The 20,843-nt window shown below is 36.7% G+C and overlaps 1 protein-coding gene across 3 annotated transcripts in view; it reads left to right on the top strand.

Annotated features, from left to right (window-relative positions):
- ZEB1 (zinc finger E-box binding homeobox 1) overlaps positions 1-20,070 on the top strand; it is a 122,263-nt gene extending 102,193 nt beyond the window's left edge. For all 3 annotated transcript variants that reach the window (XM_054814338.1, XM_054814340.1, XM_054814339.1), the window contains exons 3-9: positions 1,360-1,422; positions 3,014-3,175; positions 6,858-7,060; positions 10,477-10,582; positions 12,072-13,882; positions 15,450-15,630; positions 17,596-20,070. In XM_054814338.1, coding sequence (XP_054670313.1) covers positions 1,360-1,422; positions 3,014-3,175; positions 6,858-7,060; positions 10,477-10,582; positions 12,072-13,882; positions 15,450-15,630; positions 17,596-18,134 — 3,065 coding nt within the window. In that variant the 3' untranslated portion in view covers positions 18,135-20,070. The remainder of the gene's footprint in view (positions 1-1,359; positions 1,423-3,013; positions 3,176-6,857; positions 7,061-10,476; positions 10,583-12,071; positions 13,883-15,449; positions 15,631-17,595) is intronic.
- Positions 20,071-20,843: the final 773 nt, after the last annotated feature.

Below are 20,843 nucleotides of genomic sequence, written 5' to 3' on the forward strand. Positions count from 1 at the left end.
TATAGCTTCCACATATTTTGGGTCTGTGGGATTTTATCAAAGTAGACAGGATTAGCAATCTTTTTCTTTGAGGAAGCTGTTTTTATCTGAGAACTTAAGGTTCTCCTAGAATTTATCATCTTCCATATAAAGGAGAAATTGGCTTCTCCTGTAATAAAAAAGCTGGAAAGTTCCGGGGTTTTGACTAGCCAAACCAAAGGAGTTTTTTCCCCTGCACTGAAGTAGATGAAGTAAGGTAAATAAAAGCGTTTCAGATCATAGCAATAAATTGCCGTTTCAGATCATAGCAGTTGTGTAGTCTAACTGTATCATGTAAGAGTCTCTGTCTGCAGTGTAGCTCTGAAGCATCTACGGTTTCCTTCATAAAACTATGAAATAACACTTGAATTTCACATACGTTATCATAGCATACTACTGATAAAGGTGAAAAAAACAGCGTAGCTTTCCTACACGCTCCAGCTGTAAGCCGGTTACTGACAGAAATGGCAGCAGTGGCCTTTCCAATAGGAACTTCCCAGTTCCAGGCTACGAATGTAAATTAGGAACAACTTGGGCCACTCATTGATTTGAACCAACAACCTGTAGTGAGTTAAAACTTCCATCCTTGAACGCTGCAGCTCGGCAGGAGCTGGTGGAGCTGCAGAGGCAGGTAAGGCTCTACGGCGTTCCTTCTACGGGTGGCTGGTACCTGCAAATATCCTACTGGAAATTGGGATTGATACGTGAAGCATTTTTGTAGTGCAGTTGAACTGAAGCGGGGAGGATGTGCTTAAAATCCTTGTTTGTTTAAGCAATTGTAGCCTATAAGTGGTTTCTAGACGATTTACAAGACAGAGAGTGCATTAGGTAGCTGTTCGCAGACATTACCAGCAAATCATCAATCATTTCCGAAAACTGCTAATTGGAGAAAATAATGTAAACATATTTGGTTTATGATACTCTGGTTTCCAGAAACAATAATCCTGTGTATCAGATAGCTGCATTTGTAGAGAGGGTTATTTAAGTAGCTGACTCTGTATTTGCTGGAGAAACACACTGTCCCTGTTTTTACCTTTCTTCAAATAATGGTTAGTGTTTAGTATTGCTTCCTTTTAAGGTTTCATTTCTTTAACCATGGAATATTTTCGTGGTTCAACTGATTACACACTGCTGAAATAATGCGGAATCTGTATTTTTGAAAGAACATTTTGTTTAAATGCAGTTCTTCTAAACAATACAGAAATGGAAAAAAAATGCTGAAGAAATTACTCAAACATATTAAGTTGTTGTCTGTGTGGCTTGCTTTTTGTTGGGTTTTTTGTTTGTTTTTTTTGAGTTTTTTAATATTCATTCTTCTTTTTTTGAAATTTACTATTTCAGCTGGAAAAGAAACAAAGGAAATCCTGGGGCCTGAAGCTCAGGCAGATGAAGTTGGATGTACAGGTATTTCTTTGTTAATCTGAGTCCTTTATTCATAAAGTCCTATTGAATTCTGGTTAGGTGAATATCCTCCTGAAATCTTTGAAGTTCTCCCACCTCTCTTTATAAACTGCTTTGTTCTTCCACACTAGAGGTCTTAAATTGTAAAAGATGAGGAACAATAGTCTGGGCTAGACAGGGCAGTCCTCTTGCACAAGGGTGCCCCTGCAGCACTGTGTCTCCTAATGACTTTAGGAAGAAGAGTAAAACAAGGAATAGCACTCATCTTAGGTGTAGTTTTATAGAATACAAGTGCAGGTCAATAGATAGTGTTTTAAACTAGTAATGAGTATACCAAAATAAACTTAAGCTAATACCATATCTTATTATCAGCTCCTCTGTATTGATTATACAGGAAGCAAAATAAAATGTGTATCTTTGGTTTCAGAATCAAACCAAAACAGATGCTTTGTTATTCTATTATTCATCAAAAAAATTAACATATAGCTCATCCAGCTTTTTCAAAGATTTTTAAATACCCTTAACGCTAAATAGTAGATATTATTGGTGTAAGCCTTATGTAACAAGAAACCAAACCAACCTAAACATAGATATGTTAAAACTGTAGATTCATGCATTCTTTTTAGTTGCTATAAGATCAGGTGTCCCTAAACAAGAACTACATTATGTTTTATATTACAGTCTATATATGAGAAAGACTGTCTCATGTCATAAAAAGATTGTGTCAAATTGTAAATTGAGTATGTGACTTCATACTGAGAGGTGAATCATAAAACTTCTCCTTCCTATTAAAAATATGGCTCACATTATTAATAGTGGAGGAGATCTGTCATGGTTTAGTGGGCTGCAGGCAGAGCTCTCACAGAATGTTCCAGCGTGGTCAAAGTAAACTCTATCAGCAACGTATTTAGGTAAATACTTGGTAGCAAATATTTATTGTACAAACATTAAGTAAAATTTTTAATTTATTATTTGTTAACTTTGAAATACAATTGTTAATTGATTGTTTTCTTCAGCTTTAAGCTGAAAAATGTTGAAGGATGTTAACTAGTTCTGAAATCTTTTTGATACTCATTTCCACCATCAGAGAACTAGCCACTCAAAGTTCAAGTTTGCTGCATTTCAGCCAGCCAACTTGTTATTCAGAGTTTAAATATATTCTGGGCTTGCGCTGATGAACAGGTCTTAACGTTACAAATTATATCTTGAAGGCAACAAATTTACTTTTGCAAATGTAGGAGCTGAGACAGTCAGCTGGCCTTCAAACTACAAGGGCTAAATCATAATTAATGTCGCATTTAAGACTTTTAGGGAAGTTGAGGTGAAAAGCTAAATCTAAAGTGATAAAAATGCACTGAGTTGAAGAGGCAAACTGTGGTTTTAGTCAAATTTTTAAATGTCATTATGGCACTGGTTCTCAGTTTTAAAACTTGGCACGTTCCTGCATGTTAAAGGGCTTGACCTATACGAGTATTTGTAAAGAGTGTTGAAATCCTTGGGTAGAGGCTGTTTTGAAAATGTGAATTACTGGATCTCATTTATGTTCTTTTCAAACTCTTCATTTCATATCTTATATCTTGTTTTTCACTCTTAGTAAAAGAAGATGAATGTGATTCTGATGCAGAAAATGAACAAAACCATGACCCTAATGTTGAAGAATTCCTTCAACAAGAAGATACAGCTGTTATCTACCCCGAAGCACCTGAGGAGGACCAGAGACAAGGCACACCAGAAGCTAGTGGTCAGGATGAAAATGGTAAATATGCCACCAATTCAGTTCTTATGAAATAAATTGTACTAACTACTTGCCCCAAAAGTTATATTGTATTTTAGAAAACAGCAATGCATGCACACGTAGCTTTGGGGGAAAAAAAAATCTTAGTTAAATAATTATAAGAGAATGGGATCATCATGCAAAAAACATCACTTGTTGATTTTGTGAAACAAGACATGCACTGGGATTCAGTTGTATGGGTACCTAAATGATAACCTCCAGCAACTGGAAATAAAAATTCAGGCTCTCATAAATCCATTCGCTAGCATTATACAAAAGAACAGAACAAACATTTATTAATTACAATGGGACTGAAGCAAGAGACTGTAGTTTTATATAAGAATAATATAGGGAGAGTTATAACATTTTTATATATATATTTCTGAATAAAACCCCCAAAAAAATCTCTTAGAAGTTCTTTTATTAGGTAGCCAGTCTATAACAGGCTTAGGGCTTTTTTCTAAAAAAGACAGTAGTGGAGAAAAAATAAACATTGTTTATACAAAAATGTTTATGTGAAATAAAATAATAACCCGTTGTTATTTTTCTTAATGGAAGCCCATTAAGAAATACGGACTTTCCAATAGACTTTGAAAATATTTTTCATTATAAAATGAGAAAGCTTCTTTAGAGTGAAATGAGAAGTCATACTTTGTTCATTTCTTCATCACAAAACATTGAAGGCATCTTCATCATGAAATATTTGAAGCAAAACTCATTCGAATTGTTTTTGCCTTCTGCTCTGCTTTCTCAAGCATTCAGCTTTCATAACCTGAAAACTGCAGTTTCGACAAGATTGTGTTCCTTTACTGGAGTATACAAGATTTGCAAAAGAAAGTAACATCCTATGTAAAGGGTTAGAAGGTGTTGTGGTTCAGTCATTTAAAAAAATGCACATAATTGAACAAAAAACAGTCCTGGTAGCTGTATTACTGTATTGGAGTCTAAAGGAGACCAGTGAAACGGGTAATGCTGATGCTTTTGTTCTGCCGTTTCAGAGATTTGAGAAAAAAGAAAAAAAAAAGGTTAAAATATTTGAGAAATTTAAATATACATTTTACATGTCTTATTTAAATAAACATTTTACATGTCTATTTATATACAGAAATAGGATCTGAATTACTAAAATTTTGTGATTTACTTCACCAGTTTTGCAAAATTCAAGTATGATACATGCTCAACAGTAGCATCTTTAAAATTACAATATAATTAATTTAAGATTTTAATCTGTGGTTGCAGTGGCACAGATTGTCAAGTTGGTTTTACAGGCTTGCAATATGATTTACATGTAATCATTAAAAATACACATTGGTATTAATAATTTAAATTGGACCTAGCCTGGTAAGTTCAGAGGGAAGTATTCTGAAAATCATGATGCTGAACAATAATGTTCAGTGTTTTAATCATTTGGAACAGAAAATGCCAAAAATATAGTTATATTTGCTAAAGATACCTGCTTCCAGTCTGGGGGACGGGACAAGAGAAGTGACAGACTTAGAGTCTTTAGTGGCTTTGGGAAACCATTGCCATTTTGCCATTTGTTCCAATGGAAACACAATTTGAGTTAACGTGCTTCTGACATTTCCACTGAGTTGTATTTGTGCTGAAATGGAGTATTCTTTATGTCAGGTGAATTGAATTGGAGATGGAACAAAGAGAATTGAAGGGAAGTACACTTTAGCTACACATCTTGGGACAGGTTCATTTTTGGACAACCTGGCTAATCCAGGAAAAGCAGAAAAGGGTAGAACAACACAAAAACCAGTGCAATACAAGTGTTACCTTGCCTGTTACCATAACAAGTGTAAAGGAACATACGTGACAGAGAAGGCATTGGTTTTCAGTAATAACAAAAACTCATCTGACTCTTCCCTTTCACTGTTGCAAGAACAATGCTACATTCAGTAAAAACAAAGTCAGTAAATTCCACACAAACAGAATGAATTGCTACTTTATAGAGCATATAATCAATATATGGTGATAACTGCTGGAAGAGGTCATGAAGATAAATAATTCAGAAGTACTTTCTGAAGTACTGGTTAATTTTATGAGTATTAATAATGCTTATAGTTCTGCAGCTTAAAATGACAGTGTGTACAAATTTGTCCCTCATGCTTCAGAGCATAAAATGATAATCAGTAAAGACCTTCCACCTTCTCACTCAGCACAGTGCATAGATGCATCCTTGTAAAATTTCCTTCCCATATCCCTGGAAGCATGGAAGAGTAGCATGGGCATTGGAGAATATCACACTTTATAAATTGATAGTTTGATCAAATGCAGCAAACCCTACATTTATTTAAATGCACTTTTATTAATTTATAAAGAAAGATTTTTTTCAATCCTTTAACAAATAATTTTCAAGGGTAGAATAAGTTACTATATATGGGGGATAAATATATGGTGATCAGAAGAGATGGAGTTAAAACTTCATAAATGCGGTCTTCTCAGAAATAGACTTGTGAAATTAGGATTCAGCTTCAATCTGATTTCACTTTGTCCTGTACTGATACAGAAGTAACTTCATGCAAGCCAGCAGAACAGATTCCACAGATCACCTTAGAATCATATTTATGGCCTCACATTTGATCTCTCTCCTTTCTGTCACTCAGTATGTCTTCTCCGTTTTCTGTCCTGCAGACAGTATGTCCTACTAACAGGTACCTACCTATCTGCGTACCATAGAATCATAGAGTGGTTTAGAAGAGACATTTAAAGGTTGTCTAGTCCAACCCCCCTGCAACGAGCAGGGACATCTTCAACTAGATCAAGTTGCTCAGAGCCCCATCCAGCCTGGCCTTGAGTGTTTCCAGGGATGGGGCATCTACCACCTCTCTGGGCAACCTGTTCCAGTATTTCACCACCCTCGTTCTTCCTTATATCTAGTCTGAATCTACCCTCTTTTAGTTTAAAACCATTATTCATCGTCCTATCACAACAGGCCCTGCTAAAAAGTCTGTGATCTTTCTTATGAGCCCCTTTAAGTATTGAAAGGCCACAACAAGGCCTTCTCAGAGCCTTCTCTTCCTCAGGCTAAACATCCGCAAGTGTCTCAGCCTTTCCTCATAGAGGGGTGTTCCAGCCTGCCTCTGGACTTGTTCCAACAGGTCCACATTTCTAATTGTGTTTTTTCAGTTCTCTTTTCACTTACAATTGTGTTAGGTAAAGAGAGAAAATATTCTCTGCAGCTTGCAAATATTATTTATTCCTCAGGAACTGAAAACAGGATGACTATTAGATGTTTCAGTGATAGACTTAAATTTGTAAACAGGATTTGAGGTTTGTTTGTGATTAAGCTAACCAGATCTACAAAGATTACTAGATCTTAAACCATGCTTCACAATTTTCAGACCACTTTTTAAGCAGAAATACATACATAGAAGCTCTAGGGCTGTATTGGGAAGTCCAACAGACTCACTGAGGTGTGGTTTTGGGTGCTGACTCTCTCCAGTGTACACTGGGGCAACCATACCATGCTGTAGTTAGTAACATAATACCTGTGGAAAAAAAATACATTATCATTATTCCTTTTCTACAACAGATGGAGCTTCTAGCAGCTGCATGTTTTCTCATAGCAATATATGTAAATGTAAAGCATGTTTGGTGATGGTAATGTTTGGAACTAACATTTATTTAAATATGGTATATTTTCTCTCCTACGTAGGAACACCCGATGCGTTCTCCCAACTGCTTACTTGCCCATATTGTGATCGAGGGTACAAGCGTTTTACCTCTCTGAAGGAACACATTAAATATCGCCATGAAAAAAATGAAGATAACTTTAGTTGCTCCTTGTGCAGTTACACGTTTGCGTACAGAACGCAGCTCGACCGCCACATGACATCACACAAATCAGGAAGAGATCAAGTAAGTGGCGCTTGAATTAAGAAGTTACTGTCCTCCGTGACAATGCTGTGGTTTGTTATGTGAGCAAAAATGAACAGAGCAAGTAAGCTGCTGAAGTCTGACTTTTTCAAGCTGTCAACAGATGAGATCTGAATTCTTATGTTTTCATTCATCTAGGCAGTGTGGTAGGGTTTAATTTTTAGTTTTCAGAAATGCTTTACTGCATTTATAAGTAATTAGGTTTTTTCTGTTCGTTGGCTAACATTACATAAAGATTGTGACTCAGATTTAATCTCAGATCTTTAGTGAAGCACATTTTTCTTTCATAAATCCTGTTTGGCTAATTCAAAATTTACTGTACCCATTTTTTGCCATTAAGAAACAAACTATTGTGTTGATTCATTTGCTTGAACTTGCGAGATACAATTTTTAAATGCAATCCATGCTATAAGACAATATACAAAAAGTTGCGCATAAAATATGACATTTCAGTACTAAATGAAGCAGCAAAAAGGGCCAAAGATATTCTGAGCTTGTTTTCTCTGGTTCATGGGCTGACCTGAGGGCATGGTTCTCTGAAATGCCTTCCATGAGTTAGCCATCTCGTCACTATGCAAGGTCCTGAGATTCTATTCCATTCTCCCTCTTTTTCTTTTCTTCTTTTATCCCCACAATTTCCTATCATCCATCCCCAATTACATGCCTCCATAGCTTATCAGAGGCACTCTGACGCTCAGGAACCAACTGAAACTCACTGAAACAGTCAGGAATTATCCAAGGAAAAAAGATACAGATTTTCAACCACCAGGTCATAGAGAGAGGCTTGGAGATGTTCCCTTCTAGGAAAAGAGTGGACGTTAGTCCTAAGCACAGTAAGTATTTGATGCAGGGATGTATTAGTGGCTAGCTACAGACCTTCCTGCTGATGTTCCTTAAAGGAATGCAGAGGAGTATTTTGTGAATGCTGCGGTTAATTCGTTAATGAGCAGAAAGCATTTATGTACAGTGCATTAAAAATAAATCACACATCAGAGGCACAAAAAATGTGGATTTAACAGTACTGAAAGGGGGGAAAACAGCTGAATCTGAGAAAATGAACAGTATCAAAGATGATAGTTCAGAGAAGAGTTATGATTTCTCAGTCAGTTTTAAAGAAGATCTTGGACAGTAACTCTGAGGATGTCCCAGATTTGTAAAAAAAAAAAAATTATAGGACAGACACCAAGAAAGCTGAATAAATATAAATATGTAAGGCAAAATAGATAGAAACACTGCCTAGGAGAAAGTTCAAAGCAGCTTATAGCTATGACCAGGAAAACAGGAAAACTCATTAAAAATCTGATAAGAGAAGTGTGGACTTCCATGCCTCGGAAGCAGAACACTGAATTTTAAAGACTGGAGCAGAAACATTTCTGACAGATTGAATGCATGCACTGATATTTAGTATGAATATTTATGTAGTCCAGCATCTGCAGTAGCTGTATATATGCTGAGATCCTTTAACTTGCATAATCTCAAGTCAAACAGTAGTAACTGATTCTCTGCAGGCTTAAGTAAATCCTGACACGGTCCTCTAGACTCACTGAAGTTGGATCATTAAAGTGAAATGCAGCGAGTCAGGCACAATCATCTAGAACATCACCTTCAAGGGACTTAGTTAAACAAAGCCGAAAAGCTGTGTGGACTAGCAAAAGACAGCTGACAAACCCGGGAATAAGGGTCAAGTGCTAATCAGGATAAATCAGAGTGGAGACCTCACTGCAGAGCCTGGGAGGAGGCGGGAAGGAGCCCACCCCAAGGAGGGTGGGAGCAGTATCTGCTGAGAGGTGAAAACTGCAGCTTAACCAAATGCTTATCCCAAGGGAACTGTTGAATTAGAGTACTTGGAAGCAATTTAGACTATCTTGTTTCAATTTGTCTTCTGTTAGCATCTGTATCGTATAAAGGAGGACAGGGTGTAGCATGGGGAGGGTTGATAATTTGGACAGCGTATCATAACAGAGTGCTCAGACTTTCATCCAGCAAACTGCATGGCTGCGGGTTCTTCAGATCTAAAGGCATAAATCAGAACAGGAACATCATCCTGCCTTTTTATTCACCCATTATTCCATTTTATTCATTCTCCAGCGCAGATCTCAGCCCCCGGTTGCCATGTCTGCACTCGGGGAATAGCCTGAGCCCTTGGTGAGCGTCTGCTCCCAGCGCTGCCGACTGCAGTAGACCAGAATTAGGTGTAGGAGCTCCCCGCCACGGTTTCCCACCAGAGGAAGTTAATGCACGCCAGCCGGTTCATGGTAGCTGCCCATCAGCAGGCTGTTTCCCCCGAGTACATGAATAGCTCTATTAATGAGTTTATGAAAATACTTGCCCCGGATACCAAAAATCAGCAGCTGCATCCAAATGGCGGTAAAGTATCTTTTTTGCAAAGTGAGCTCTACTTAAAAAGGAGCCGCTGTTTTTTTAAATAAACAATTTGTTTGACCAGAAAAATTTCTAATTCCTCCATTTCACATTGGTGATTAAGCTGCCTCAGCTTCCGAAATGTATGTAATTTTTGTCTTTAAAAATACATTCATAGATTTATATGGTTTGTGATAAAATTATATATCTTGCATGTACATATCACATATATACTACATATATTTACATGTCTCTCTCAGCTTTTTCTTTTTTGAAACAAGTATAACAATAACGATAAAGTAAAAATAATTAGGAGCTTAACAATAAATGGTCTCACAAGGCAAAATATAACAAAAATAACCACAGAGCTTCAACGCAAATAGCGAAGAGGTTTGATGTTGTGTACTTGGGAAGTCCCTCAGTATTGTTATTTATTTTAATTTAGTTTTTTGCATTTATTTTGAGAATTAATTGTGACTGAGAGTGCCTTTGTTGTCACTGAGCCATCTTCTCTTGAGCAATCCTGTGGCATCATTACATAGAGGAATCCAAAGCCAATAGTAAGCGCTGGAAGCATGTAAATGGAAAAATCAAGTCAACTGATTAAACAGGCTTTTATATGCTTTAATGTTTCTCTATCCTGCGTGACATATTCTGTGGGTGGTGGGCTTGGGGTTTTTCTTGGTTTTTTTGTTTTCACAAGTAGTATTAGCATGCATCCTGGAACTTCTTACTCACATAACATGTGAGTGCAAGCTTCATCTGAAGTTAGGAGAAGGGGAAAATATATTTGGGGTTTAGTTGGGGTTTTGGTTTTTTTTTTTACTGTACCAGAGTTATGCAGATGCACATGGCTCAGTTTTAACCTGACTTCTAATTTTTTCTCTTTCATGCATAACGCATACCACCTTCAGTCTCTTAAAATTATGATTGATTCTTTTCAGTTTTGTATTGCGTTTTCTCTGTTACAGTGTGAAAATACAAGATGTTTTTCCAACATGCTGTCCTGTGCAATAATTACCAATTCTTTCTTACAGAGACATGTGACACAGTCCAGTGGTAATCGAAAATTCAAGTGCACTGAATGTGGGAAAGCTTTTAAATATAAGCATCACCTAAAGGAGCACCTACGAATCCACAGTGGTAAATAAACCAAGCATTCAATTGTGTACTAATGTTGCCATTTCCACTCTTCATAACTTTGATGTGATATCAGTCTTGTAAGTCTAAGTTTAAAATACTAGTGCCTTCCTTTTTCTTTCTCTGGGACTCTGTAAGCACTGACTGCAATCTTCAGCTTTGTGCAGGAAATGCGTAGGATAACTCAAGAGGATTTCCAGTTGCAGCTTAAGCTCTGACAGTTAAGGAAAACTTCACTTGTGGCAGAAGAAATGGGGCATCCTTCTGGTCCTTTTCAATTGTCTGGTTTTTCTCAGTGTTTGTAGACCGCTCAGCATGTTAGGAGCCTTGCTAGAAAATTTTAATTGGTAATGATCAGGGCATAACTACTATGCTTCCTACTGTCTATGGCAGTGATTTTATTAAAATACCGTATTAAAAGTAGCCTCATGACACAGGTCTGGAACTGTGGTATACTGTCACAAAAGTTTCTATTTATAAGAAAAGTTCCAATTTGTAAGAAATTTAATATATAATAATAAGATGTGGTCGGTCAAAAGAGATTCTCAATATCTCTTTCTAACTCAAATTTACCCATTGACAGAAAGTCTGAAAACAAGGTTTTAAGCCATCTTTTCCTTTCTTATCAGTTGCTCAGCCATGATAACAGCAATTAAGAGCACCTCACTTAGAAGTCCTCCTTCAGCAAACAATTTTATTTCCAGAGGGTAGTGGCACTGTGCCTGTGAGTGAGAAAGCCTCAGCCAACGTACTTTTCCATCTGAAGCAAGCCAGCTAGTTTGGCTCTTTCTTTTTCCTCTGTAGCACAGACCCCTGAAAAGCCACTCTGGCTATAGGTGTAATGATTGCATGGTTGCATGCGTCTTCCCAGCAATTTAACCTGACATTCTTCTCTGAAGGCAAATGTACATCCGTCTTCTGCATGTGTCTCCTTTCCCTTTACTTAAACTTTCCCTGTTCTTATTCAGCTGATGAGTATTGTAGGAAGATACGGATATATTGTATCTAAGTTTGCCACAATAAAATGTGCATAACTCCTTATATAGTATGACTTGCATTTATGGCATTTGTATTTTTCCTTTGGTTAATCATATTCTATTTTTTTTCCATTCTGAAGTAGTTTATGCAGCTTGTGAAGTTAGCAGTGGTACTACTTGAATGGAGTTTAATGAAATCTGCAAGTATCATATAGACTCATTTATGTGATATGTAGATAGTTACTGGGAAATACTGGAATGCATCGTGATCATGTGGGCTCCATCCTATATCTACTAGTGGATCACAAACTTATTAAAGGACCCTAGGGTCCGAGCTATAGATGGCACAATTACTCTTACTGTTCAATTCACTGTACAGGATTTTTTTTTTCCCTAGGACTCTTTGAGAAGTCATTTTGATGTATTCTTTTCTAGTTACTGTTGCTTGATGAAGTCACGCTGTAACCTGGTAAACTACTGCATATGCCTTTTTTCTTCTTTTTTGTTGTCTTTAGGAGAGAAGCCATATGAGTGCCCAAACTGCAAGAAACGTTTTTCCCATTCTGGTTCATACAGTTCACACATAAGCAGTAAGAAGTGTATTGGTTTGATGCCCGTGAATGGTCGAGCTCGGTCAGGGCTCAAGACGTCTCAGTGCTCCTCCCCTTCCCTTTCTGCATCACCAGGTAGCCCAGCAAGACCACAGATACGACAAAAGATAGAAAATAAACCCTTGCAAGAGCAACTTCCTGTTAACCAAATTAAAACTGAACCTGTGGATTATGAATTCAAGCCCATAGTGGTTGCTTCAGGAATTAATTGTTCGGCCCCTTTGCAGAATGGGGTTTTTAGTGGTGGTAGCCCATTGCAGGCAACCAGTTCTCCTCAGGGTGTGGTGCAAGCTGTTGTTCTACCAACAGTAGGTCTGGTGTCTCCCATAAGCATCAACTTAAGTGACATTCAAAATGTACTTAAAGTGGCAGTGGATGGTAATGTAATAAGGCAAGTATTGGAAAACAATCATGCTAATCTTGCGTCCAAAGAACAAGAAACAATCAGCAATGCACCTATACAACAAGCTGGCCATTCCCTCATTTCAGCTATCAGTCTTCCTTTGGTTGACCAAGATGGGACAACCAAAATTATCATCAACTACAGCTTGGAGCAGCCAAGTCAACTTCAGGTTGTTCCACAAAATCTAAAAAAAGAAAACTCTGTTCCTACAAATAGTTGCAAAAATGAAAAATTACCAGAAGATCTTACAGTGAAGTCTGAGAAAGATAAGAACTTTGAAGGAGAGACCAATGATAGCACTTGTCTTCTTTGTGATGACTGTCCAGGAGATCTTAATGCACTTCAAGAATTAAAGCACTATGAAACAAAAAATCCTCCTCAGCTTCCTCAGCCCAGTGGAACAGAAGCTGAGAAGCCTGACTCCCCTGTCCCATCAGAAACTGGGGAGAGCAACTTATCTCCTGGTCAGCCACCTTTAAAGAACCTTCTATCGCTCCTAAAAGCGTATTATGCATTAAATGCACAACCAAGCGCAGAAGAGCTTTCAAAAATAGCAGATTCAGTAAACCTACCACTGGATGTGGTAAAAAAGTGGTTTGAAAAAATGCAAGCTGGACAAATTTCTGTGCAGTCTTCTGGACCATCTTCTCCTGAACAAGTTAAATTAAGCAGTCCCACAGATAATGATGAACAAACAGCAACTACAAACACAAGCGAACCCCAGAACAGCACAAGTAACTCAGAAAATGCTGTCAATACAACAAAATCTCAGACTTTACCAGGGGGATCAACTCTGAATGGTTCACGCAGTAGCACGCCATCCCCATCGCCACTAAACCTTTCTTCATCAAGAAATTCACAGGGTTATACGTACACAGCAGAGGGTGTACAAGAAGAGCCACAAATTGAACCTCTTGACCTTTCGCTACCAAAGCAACATGGAGAACTATTGGAAAGATCTACCATAACTAGTGTTTACCAGAACAGTGTTTATTCTGTGCAAGAAGAACCTTTGAACTTAACTTGTGCAAAAAAAGAACCACAAAAGGACAACAGTATTACAGACTCTGATCCTATTGTAAATGTAATCCCACCAAGTGCCAATCCCATAAATATCGCTATACCTACAGTCACTGCCCAGTTACCTACAATTGTTGCCATTGCTGACCAGAACAGTGTTCCATGCTTGAGAGCTCTCGCTGCCAATAAGCAAACCATTTTGATTCCACAGGTGGCTTATACATACTCTACTACAGTTACTCCTGCAGTTCAAGAAACACCACCAAAACAGACCCAAGCCAATGGAAATCAGGTACTTTGGTCCCTGCATTCCTGTATGTTGTGTATGATGCATTCATTCTGTATCCGTGCTAAACCAACAGAAAACTGTCAGGATAAATTAAATAAAAATGTAAATATAAGCTATCAGGTTTATTTGGCTTGATTGTTAATGGGTGGCAGATGTTACTGTTAAGTCCTCCACAAAGCTAGTTAGCTCAGGCAGCTTGAGTTCAGACTGACAGAAATTCTATAGTTCTGTGTGTGGACAAGTCAGTTCTTCACCATATTCAGTCATTCAGAAGTGTCTTCTAGGACATTAGTGCTCAGTATTTTAAAGACAGTCTCACTCTCCTGATCAGAAAACAAAATAAGGCTGTGGCTTGTTTTTCTTGCTGGCCCCGTATCTCCTCTTTCTCCACATCCAGAAAATAAACTCTTTGCAACTTTTGGCTACTCCCTTCATGTTACTCTGCTTTCTTGGCTTGCAGAGTGGCTGAATTCATCCTACCCCATAATGACACTTTAAACAAAATTCAGATGTATTCTCAATTGGAAGTTGGGCAGGTATTTATCTTCCTCATCTGCATTCCTTTATCCTCCCCTGTTCCTCCCTGGGTACATCCAGATGTGATTTAATCGGAGTTAGTCCTCCTGAGAAACTTCTGTGCATGTTGAGGTAGGCACAGAGCAGAACAGAAAAGTGGCTCACATAAAGAGTGAGCGTTTCTAATTAAATCTTAGAAATTGGCTGTCTGGCATTTTATGCGGGCTTCTGTATTGCCAGAGACTGAGGACCCTTGAAGAATTACAAGGTTGCTTACCTGTTAAAGTTTATGAGACAGACACCATTTGAGGTAGTGAACATGCACATTTTTATATTCAGATTTGATAATATATGATAAAATTAATTCTGTGTGTAGTGATACTGCTGATATCAGTAGAAAATGCTGCGCTGCTTACAGGTGAGCTTCAACACTTGAAATGCTTAGAAATAAACAACAGTTATGATATTTTAAAAAAATTTTGTTAATGAAACATTTGAAATCCCGCGAATTTTGGGTTAAATAGCATTTGTGGCAGTTTTATGAGGAAGAGGGTATTCAAATATGCAAATTCGAGTGGTAACTTAAATAGCTTTTTGTGAAAACTTCATCAAAAAATACAGTCTTAACTTCCATAAAATCTGTGAGATGGCAACATATGGGTGACAAATATTAGTTGAAAAATGTAGTTAGATACTAGATTTGCTCTTCCAACTTACTGAGGTAGGTTATAGGTTATATTCCCTAACATTGCAGTTATTTTATGGGCCTTAAACCACGATGTGTCAGTGTAGCTCAGACCTGGCCAACAGTCAGATTCGGACATGATTAACGTCAGTCCCAGTGAGGACTCTGCATCTGTATGGTGGCAGGGACTGCAGAGCAGAGTGATGCAGCGAAAGGTTTTTTTGACTGTGTAAGTCTAAACAGTTTCGTTTGGCTGTTTACAGAATTGAATGAGAATAATAGGGCAGCTTCAGCTTACATTTTATAGATTGTGTGCTGCATCAGTGCGTTTTTTTACTGAACTCAACCTTTCTTGCAATTTTTCTTAAGGATGAAAGGCAAGACACTAGCTCAGAAGGAGTATCGAATGTAGAAGATCAAAATGATTCTGATTCAACACCTCCAAAGAAAAAGATGAGAAAGACAGAAAACGGGATATATGCATGTGATTTATGTGACAAAATATTCCAGAAGAGCAGCTCATTATTGAGACATAAGTATGAACACACAGGTATGTACCAGGAAAACCAGTTTCAGATCATTATTTCATTGGTAGTGCGTAACTGATAATAGCAACTGGAATCCAGTTCTCAGAAAGTGTAAGGAAGGGTAATAGTCCTCCTTACCATCTGTGCACAGCTTTCTTTAGAAGCCTATGTTTTGTATGTTTGTTTGACAGAACTGCAGTTCTGTGTTTCTTTAAATTTGTAAGACCTAAAGCTTGAATAGAAAAAGGGGAGTTTCTTCCATCTGGCTCATGGACAATCATCTGCAAGCCACAGCCTGTAACCAAGGATGTATTGCTTCTAATCTACCTTGCCTGGTTATAAATTAAGAAAAATTAAAAATTAAAATTACAAATTAAGAAGAAAGGATCATGTATGTGTATGATACTTTACATGAAAGGCAGTGTATCTATCTAGCATGAAGGATTCTCATATTGAGCCACATTTGTAGTGATCTGAAGTTAACAGCCATTCATTAAACATGGAATGTAACCCCAAACAAAACACCCTTTCGGCTTTGATTTTTAATTTCTCATAGTTGGTCCTTTTGACTCCAGTTCTAGTATCTTTAGTCTTTTTTTTTAATAATAAATGTTGCTCTCATTTCTTCTGTGATGTCTTAAAAGAAAAATCTTTTTTTCATGGTTAGGTGCCTATATTATATTTCTGCATATTAATGTTTTCATTTCATCTCACATATACAATTAAAAAGATAAAAGATTCCATTTTGTCTTTACCACTTGATCAAGTTTCTCAAGTTGTATTTGTTAAGACGATTTATTTTCATACCTTTCCTGTCCTGAGATTCTTTTAACTCCTCCTTTTCATAACACAATCATTCTTCCCATTCTACTTTTAAATTAAGTGCAGTGTTCAGAATCATAGATTCATTTAGGTTGGAAAAGACCTTTAAGATCATTGAGACCAATCCTTAACCCAGCACTGCCAAGCCCACCTCTAAACCGTGTCCCTAAGCACCACATCTACATGTCTTTTAAATACCCCCAGGGATGGTGACTCCACCACTTCCCTGGGCAGCCTGTTCCAGTGATTGACAACCCTTTCTGGGAAGAAATTTTTCCTAATATCCAATCTAAACCTCCCCTGGCACAACTTGAGGCTGTTTCCTCTCATCCCATCGTTTGTTACTTGGGAAAAGACCCCAGCACCGACCTCGCTGCTTGTTTGGCTTAAGCTGACATGGAAGTCTTGATCATCTGATTTGGGTGAACAAAAAACCTGCTGTCTTACTGTCTCTGTCTTTTATGTCTGGGCTAAGACTGTGCAAAGTTGTTTTGCATAAGAACCTTGCGTGTTAAAATTAAAAACATTACTAGGCTCCTGTTATGTATATACGAGACTATGAAAACAAGGCAACAAAGTAGAAAGCTGGAAAACAGCAGAAAGAAAACTAAGTGAAACGAAGCAGATTTTTCTTGTTAATGTATGTGTAGTCAGCAAGTTTTGTACATAAGGCATTTACCTGTGCCAGCCTAGATTTGAGAACGATTTTCCCTTTACCTATGATAACATGGAAGAAGGACTTGGTACACAAAAACCAACAGAAAAGCTTAGTCGATATGCAATTTCCATCAATACAGAAAAGTTTAAATGGTTTTGAGTCAAAATAGTGTTTACTGCAAGAAAAATGTCTCCTTTTCTGATTTACTTATATTCCCACTTTTTATGCTAGAAGTTACATCTGAAGATCTGTTTGTCATTCTATGTTCAGTTTTCCTAAAATATTTACAAATTACCCTTGTAATTGTGACAATGTACCCTTGCACCTTCATCCTTTGGGTTCAGGTGGGAAACTCGGGTTGATAATGTGTGGAGTAGAACATCTTGTTAAATAAAATTATTAATTGCTGGTAATACATTCACCAACAACATTTTATGATGAAAGCAACAGTATAAATTTTTAAAACTTCAGCTACAAGATGTCCAATTGTTTGTGCTCTATTTTGTAGGTAAAAGACCTCATGAGTGTGGAATCTGTAAAAAAGCATTTAAACACAAACACCATTTGATCGAACACATGCGACTGCATTCTGGGGAAAAACCCTACCAATGTGACAAATGTGGAAAGCGATTTTCACACTCGGGGTCTTACTCTCAACACATGAATCATCGCTACTCCTATTGCAAAAGAGAGGCAGAAGAGCGTGACAGCACGGAACAGGAGGAGACGGGCCAGGAGGTCCTCAGTAACGAGCATGCTGGTGCCAGGGCATCTCCATCGCAGATCGACTCGGATGAAAGAGAGAGTCTAACCAGGGAAGAAGAGGAAGACAGTGAAAAAGAAGAGGAGGAGGAGGAAGAAAAAGAGATAGAAGGACTTCAGGAAGAAAAAGAATGTAGGAAACTACAAGAAGTAGAGGATGAAGAAGAAGAAGAAGAAAGGAAAACTGAAGGTAACAAGGATGATGAAGCTGTAAATCAAGCAAGCAATGCAGAACCAGAAGTTATACAGAGTAATGGGCAGGTGTCTGAAGAAAAAAACAAATAAAGCTTAAATGATAGTTTTTTCTATACGGAAAAAAAATTGGTAATGAAGTTCGTTCTATATTATACATGCTTTTCATGGAAACGCAGTAGCCTGCATACTGTGTTTTCTGTTCACTACTGTGTAAAAAAATATATATATAAAAAAAAGAAAAAGAAAAAAAAAAGAAATCCAGGTGTGCCTGAACCTCAAACTTAGTAATTTTTCACACAGTTTTCAAAGTTAGGAACAAGTTTATAACATGAAGCAGATTAGAAAAATACAGTGACTCTGGAAGCAAAGATTTAACAGGTTGTAGGAAGCCTGATTTATTAGACAAGCATCTGGCATTGTTTGTTTTATCAGTATTAATTTTCATTCTTTAGTTGATTAATTTTTAAGCTGTACAATTGGGAGAGATTTATATGAATTTTTTTTTTTTAAAATGGTAAAACATTTCCTAAATCCGCTTCAGTATTTTCTTATGTTTTAAAATGTGAGAACTTCTGCACTACAAAATTCCCTTTTGCAGAAACCTGTAATGCAGTTGCAAACAGTGCTTGGCTACCTTTGTAAATTCAACCTAGAAGGTAGCGGTTTATGACATTAGATGTTGTAGTAGAGCATATTATCATTTAAAGTGTATTGTTAGCCTTAAGAAAGCAGATGATAGAAGAACTGAAGTTTCTTACTCATGTGATTAAAAATGTAGTTGAAAAGATTGTCGTTGAGTTCTGATTGCAGGGACTAACAGTGTTAATACTGGTAAGGACAGCAAAGTCGTCAAAATCAGTGTTTGTAATTGTGTTTTGAGTATGTAGTAACAATATGAAGGATATGATATGAAGCTTTGTATCTCCTTTGGCCTTATGCAAGACCTGTGTGCTGTAAGTGCCATTTATCGGTATTACAAAGGCTCTGAGCAGCCTTTACCCAATGTGTGGCCTACAATAACTAGCATTTGTTGATTTGTATCAAACTTCTAAACTAATCATGGGGAAAAAAACACTCAGCCATCAGAGAAGTAAGAACACTGGTATGTTTCATTATTTAATTATTTGGTGGTATTTTGGGTTAATACCTGACTTGCAGAATTTCTCTACAATAATTACAAGGGAAATTTTCTAATCTGCTTTATTGCTTTATTGGTTTACTTTAATTTCAGACACATACATGACATGTTATCTGGCTCATAAGTATTTTCAAATGTTAGTTATTATGGACCCCATTTATTAACAATGTTAGCTGATTTTTACCTATCAGTATTATTTTATTTCTTTTAGTTTATAGATCTGTGCAACATTTTGTACTGTATGTCTTCAAACCTGGCAGTATTAATACCCTTCTTACTGACATATGTACCTTTTTAGTTTTAGAAAACTTTTATATTTATGTGTCTTATTTTTATATTTCTTTATTTATTACACAGTGTAGTGTATAATACTGTAGTTTGTATTAATACAATAATATATTTTAGTATGAAAATTTGGAAAGTTGATAAGATTTAAAGTAGAGATGCAATCGGTTCTCTTGCATTGAGATTTGATTTAACAGTGTTATGTTAACATTTATACTTGCCTTGGACTGTAGAACAGAAGAATTAAAATGGGAATGTATTAATTTTACAATTGCAATCAATTCATTTTACCTTTACCCAGTTTTTAATATAAAGCTCTTAAATTTTGAAATTCACTGTGTGACTAATAGCATGATGCTCTGCAGTTTTATTAAGAGATTAGTCTAACCATAAAACTCTCATTTCCTTAGTAAGCCAAATTAGAATAATCTTATAAACAGTGTTGGGAACAATGTTTAACATTTTTGTGCCAATTTGTTCCTGTATTCATGTATGTATGTTACAATCTGAAACTTCATTTTTAAGTTCCTTGTTACATCATGGTCATTTTCTAGTTTTTTACCAGACTCCCCATCTCACAATAAAATGCGTCAACAAGTCTGACTTACTGTCATTATTCTGGTAATTTAGAAAATGGTTTTAAATTATTTCTATGAGATGTTATTCGGACACGGTTCCTGCTTCAGTGCCGATACTCAGTTTCAATTGTACATAAGGAGCACATGAGTGAAAGGAAGGTTTGACTGTGTGCAGTAAAGGGGTCGCTACCTTAGTGTGTTGATTTACCAACGTTAGCAGAACAACTGAGTTTTCAAAACAAACCGTGTGGGTTTGTGATTTATTCTTATTCTCTTGTATCTAATATACAGTTTAATGCTCTCTTTCAATAAGACTGTTTTTAAAGGAAATTAGTGTATAACTGTTTTCTTGATTTAGCAATAAGGTAGTGAAAAGGTTGATGTACATATTGCTGTTGAACTTCCCAAAGATGCGGTGCCAACGTTACAGATATATATAATTTCAGTAACGTAAGTATGAAAGCTTGAAAGTTGTATTACATGTGCATGTTTACAATGTTTTGCAGTTTAAGCAAAGTTTAGAGACTTCTTTAAGCAAAGTTCTGTTCTTTAACGATCCCTAAAAGAGGATTTCAGTTGTTAATTTTTGGGTTTTTACACAAATATGTATTTTAGTTGTTCAAGTTATTTTATATTAACATATCTAAGTTTTGAATAATTCTCAGTCTTATTTTCTCAACATTAATACATACAAAAATTTATCCCATATATTAATTGTTTTATTTTGTCTGTATTTTGCTGTACAGTATACCAAATATTGCACTTTGAGGTAAACATGAGAAAGCTGTTTTGAAAAAA

This window comes from Grus americana, chromosome 2, assembly GCF_028858705.1.
Source record: "Grus americana isolate bGruAme1 chromosome 2, bGruAme1.mat, whole genome shotgun sequence".
Lineage (NCBI taxonomy): Eukaryota > Metazoa > Chordata > Aves > Gruiformes > Gruidae > Grus > Grus americana.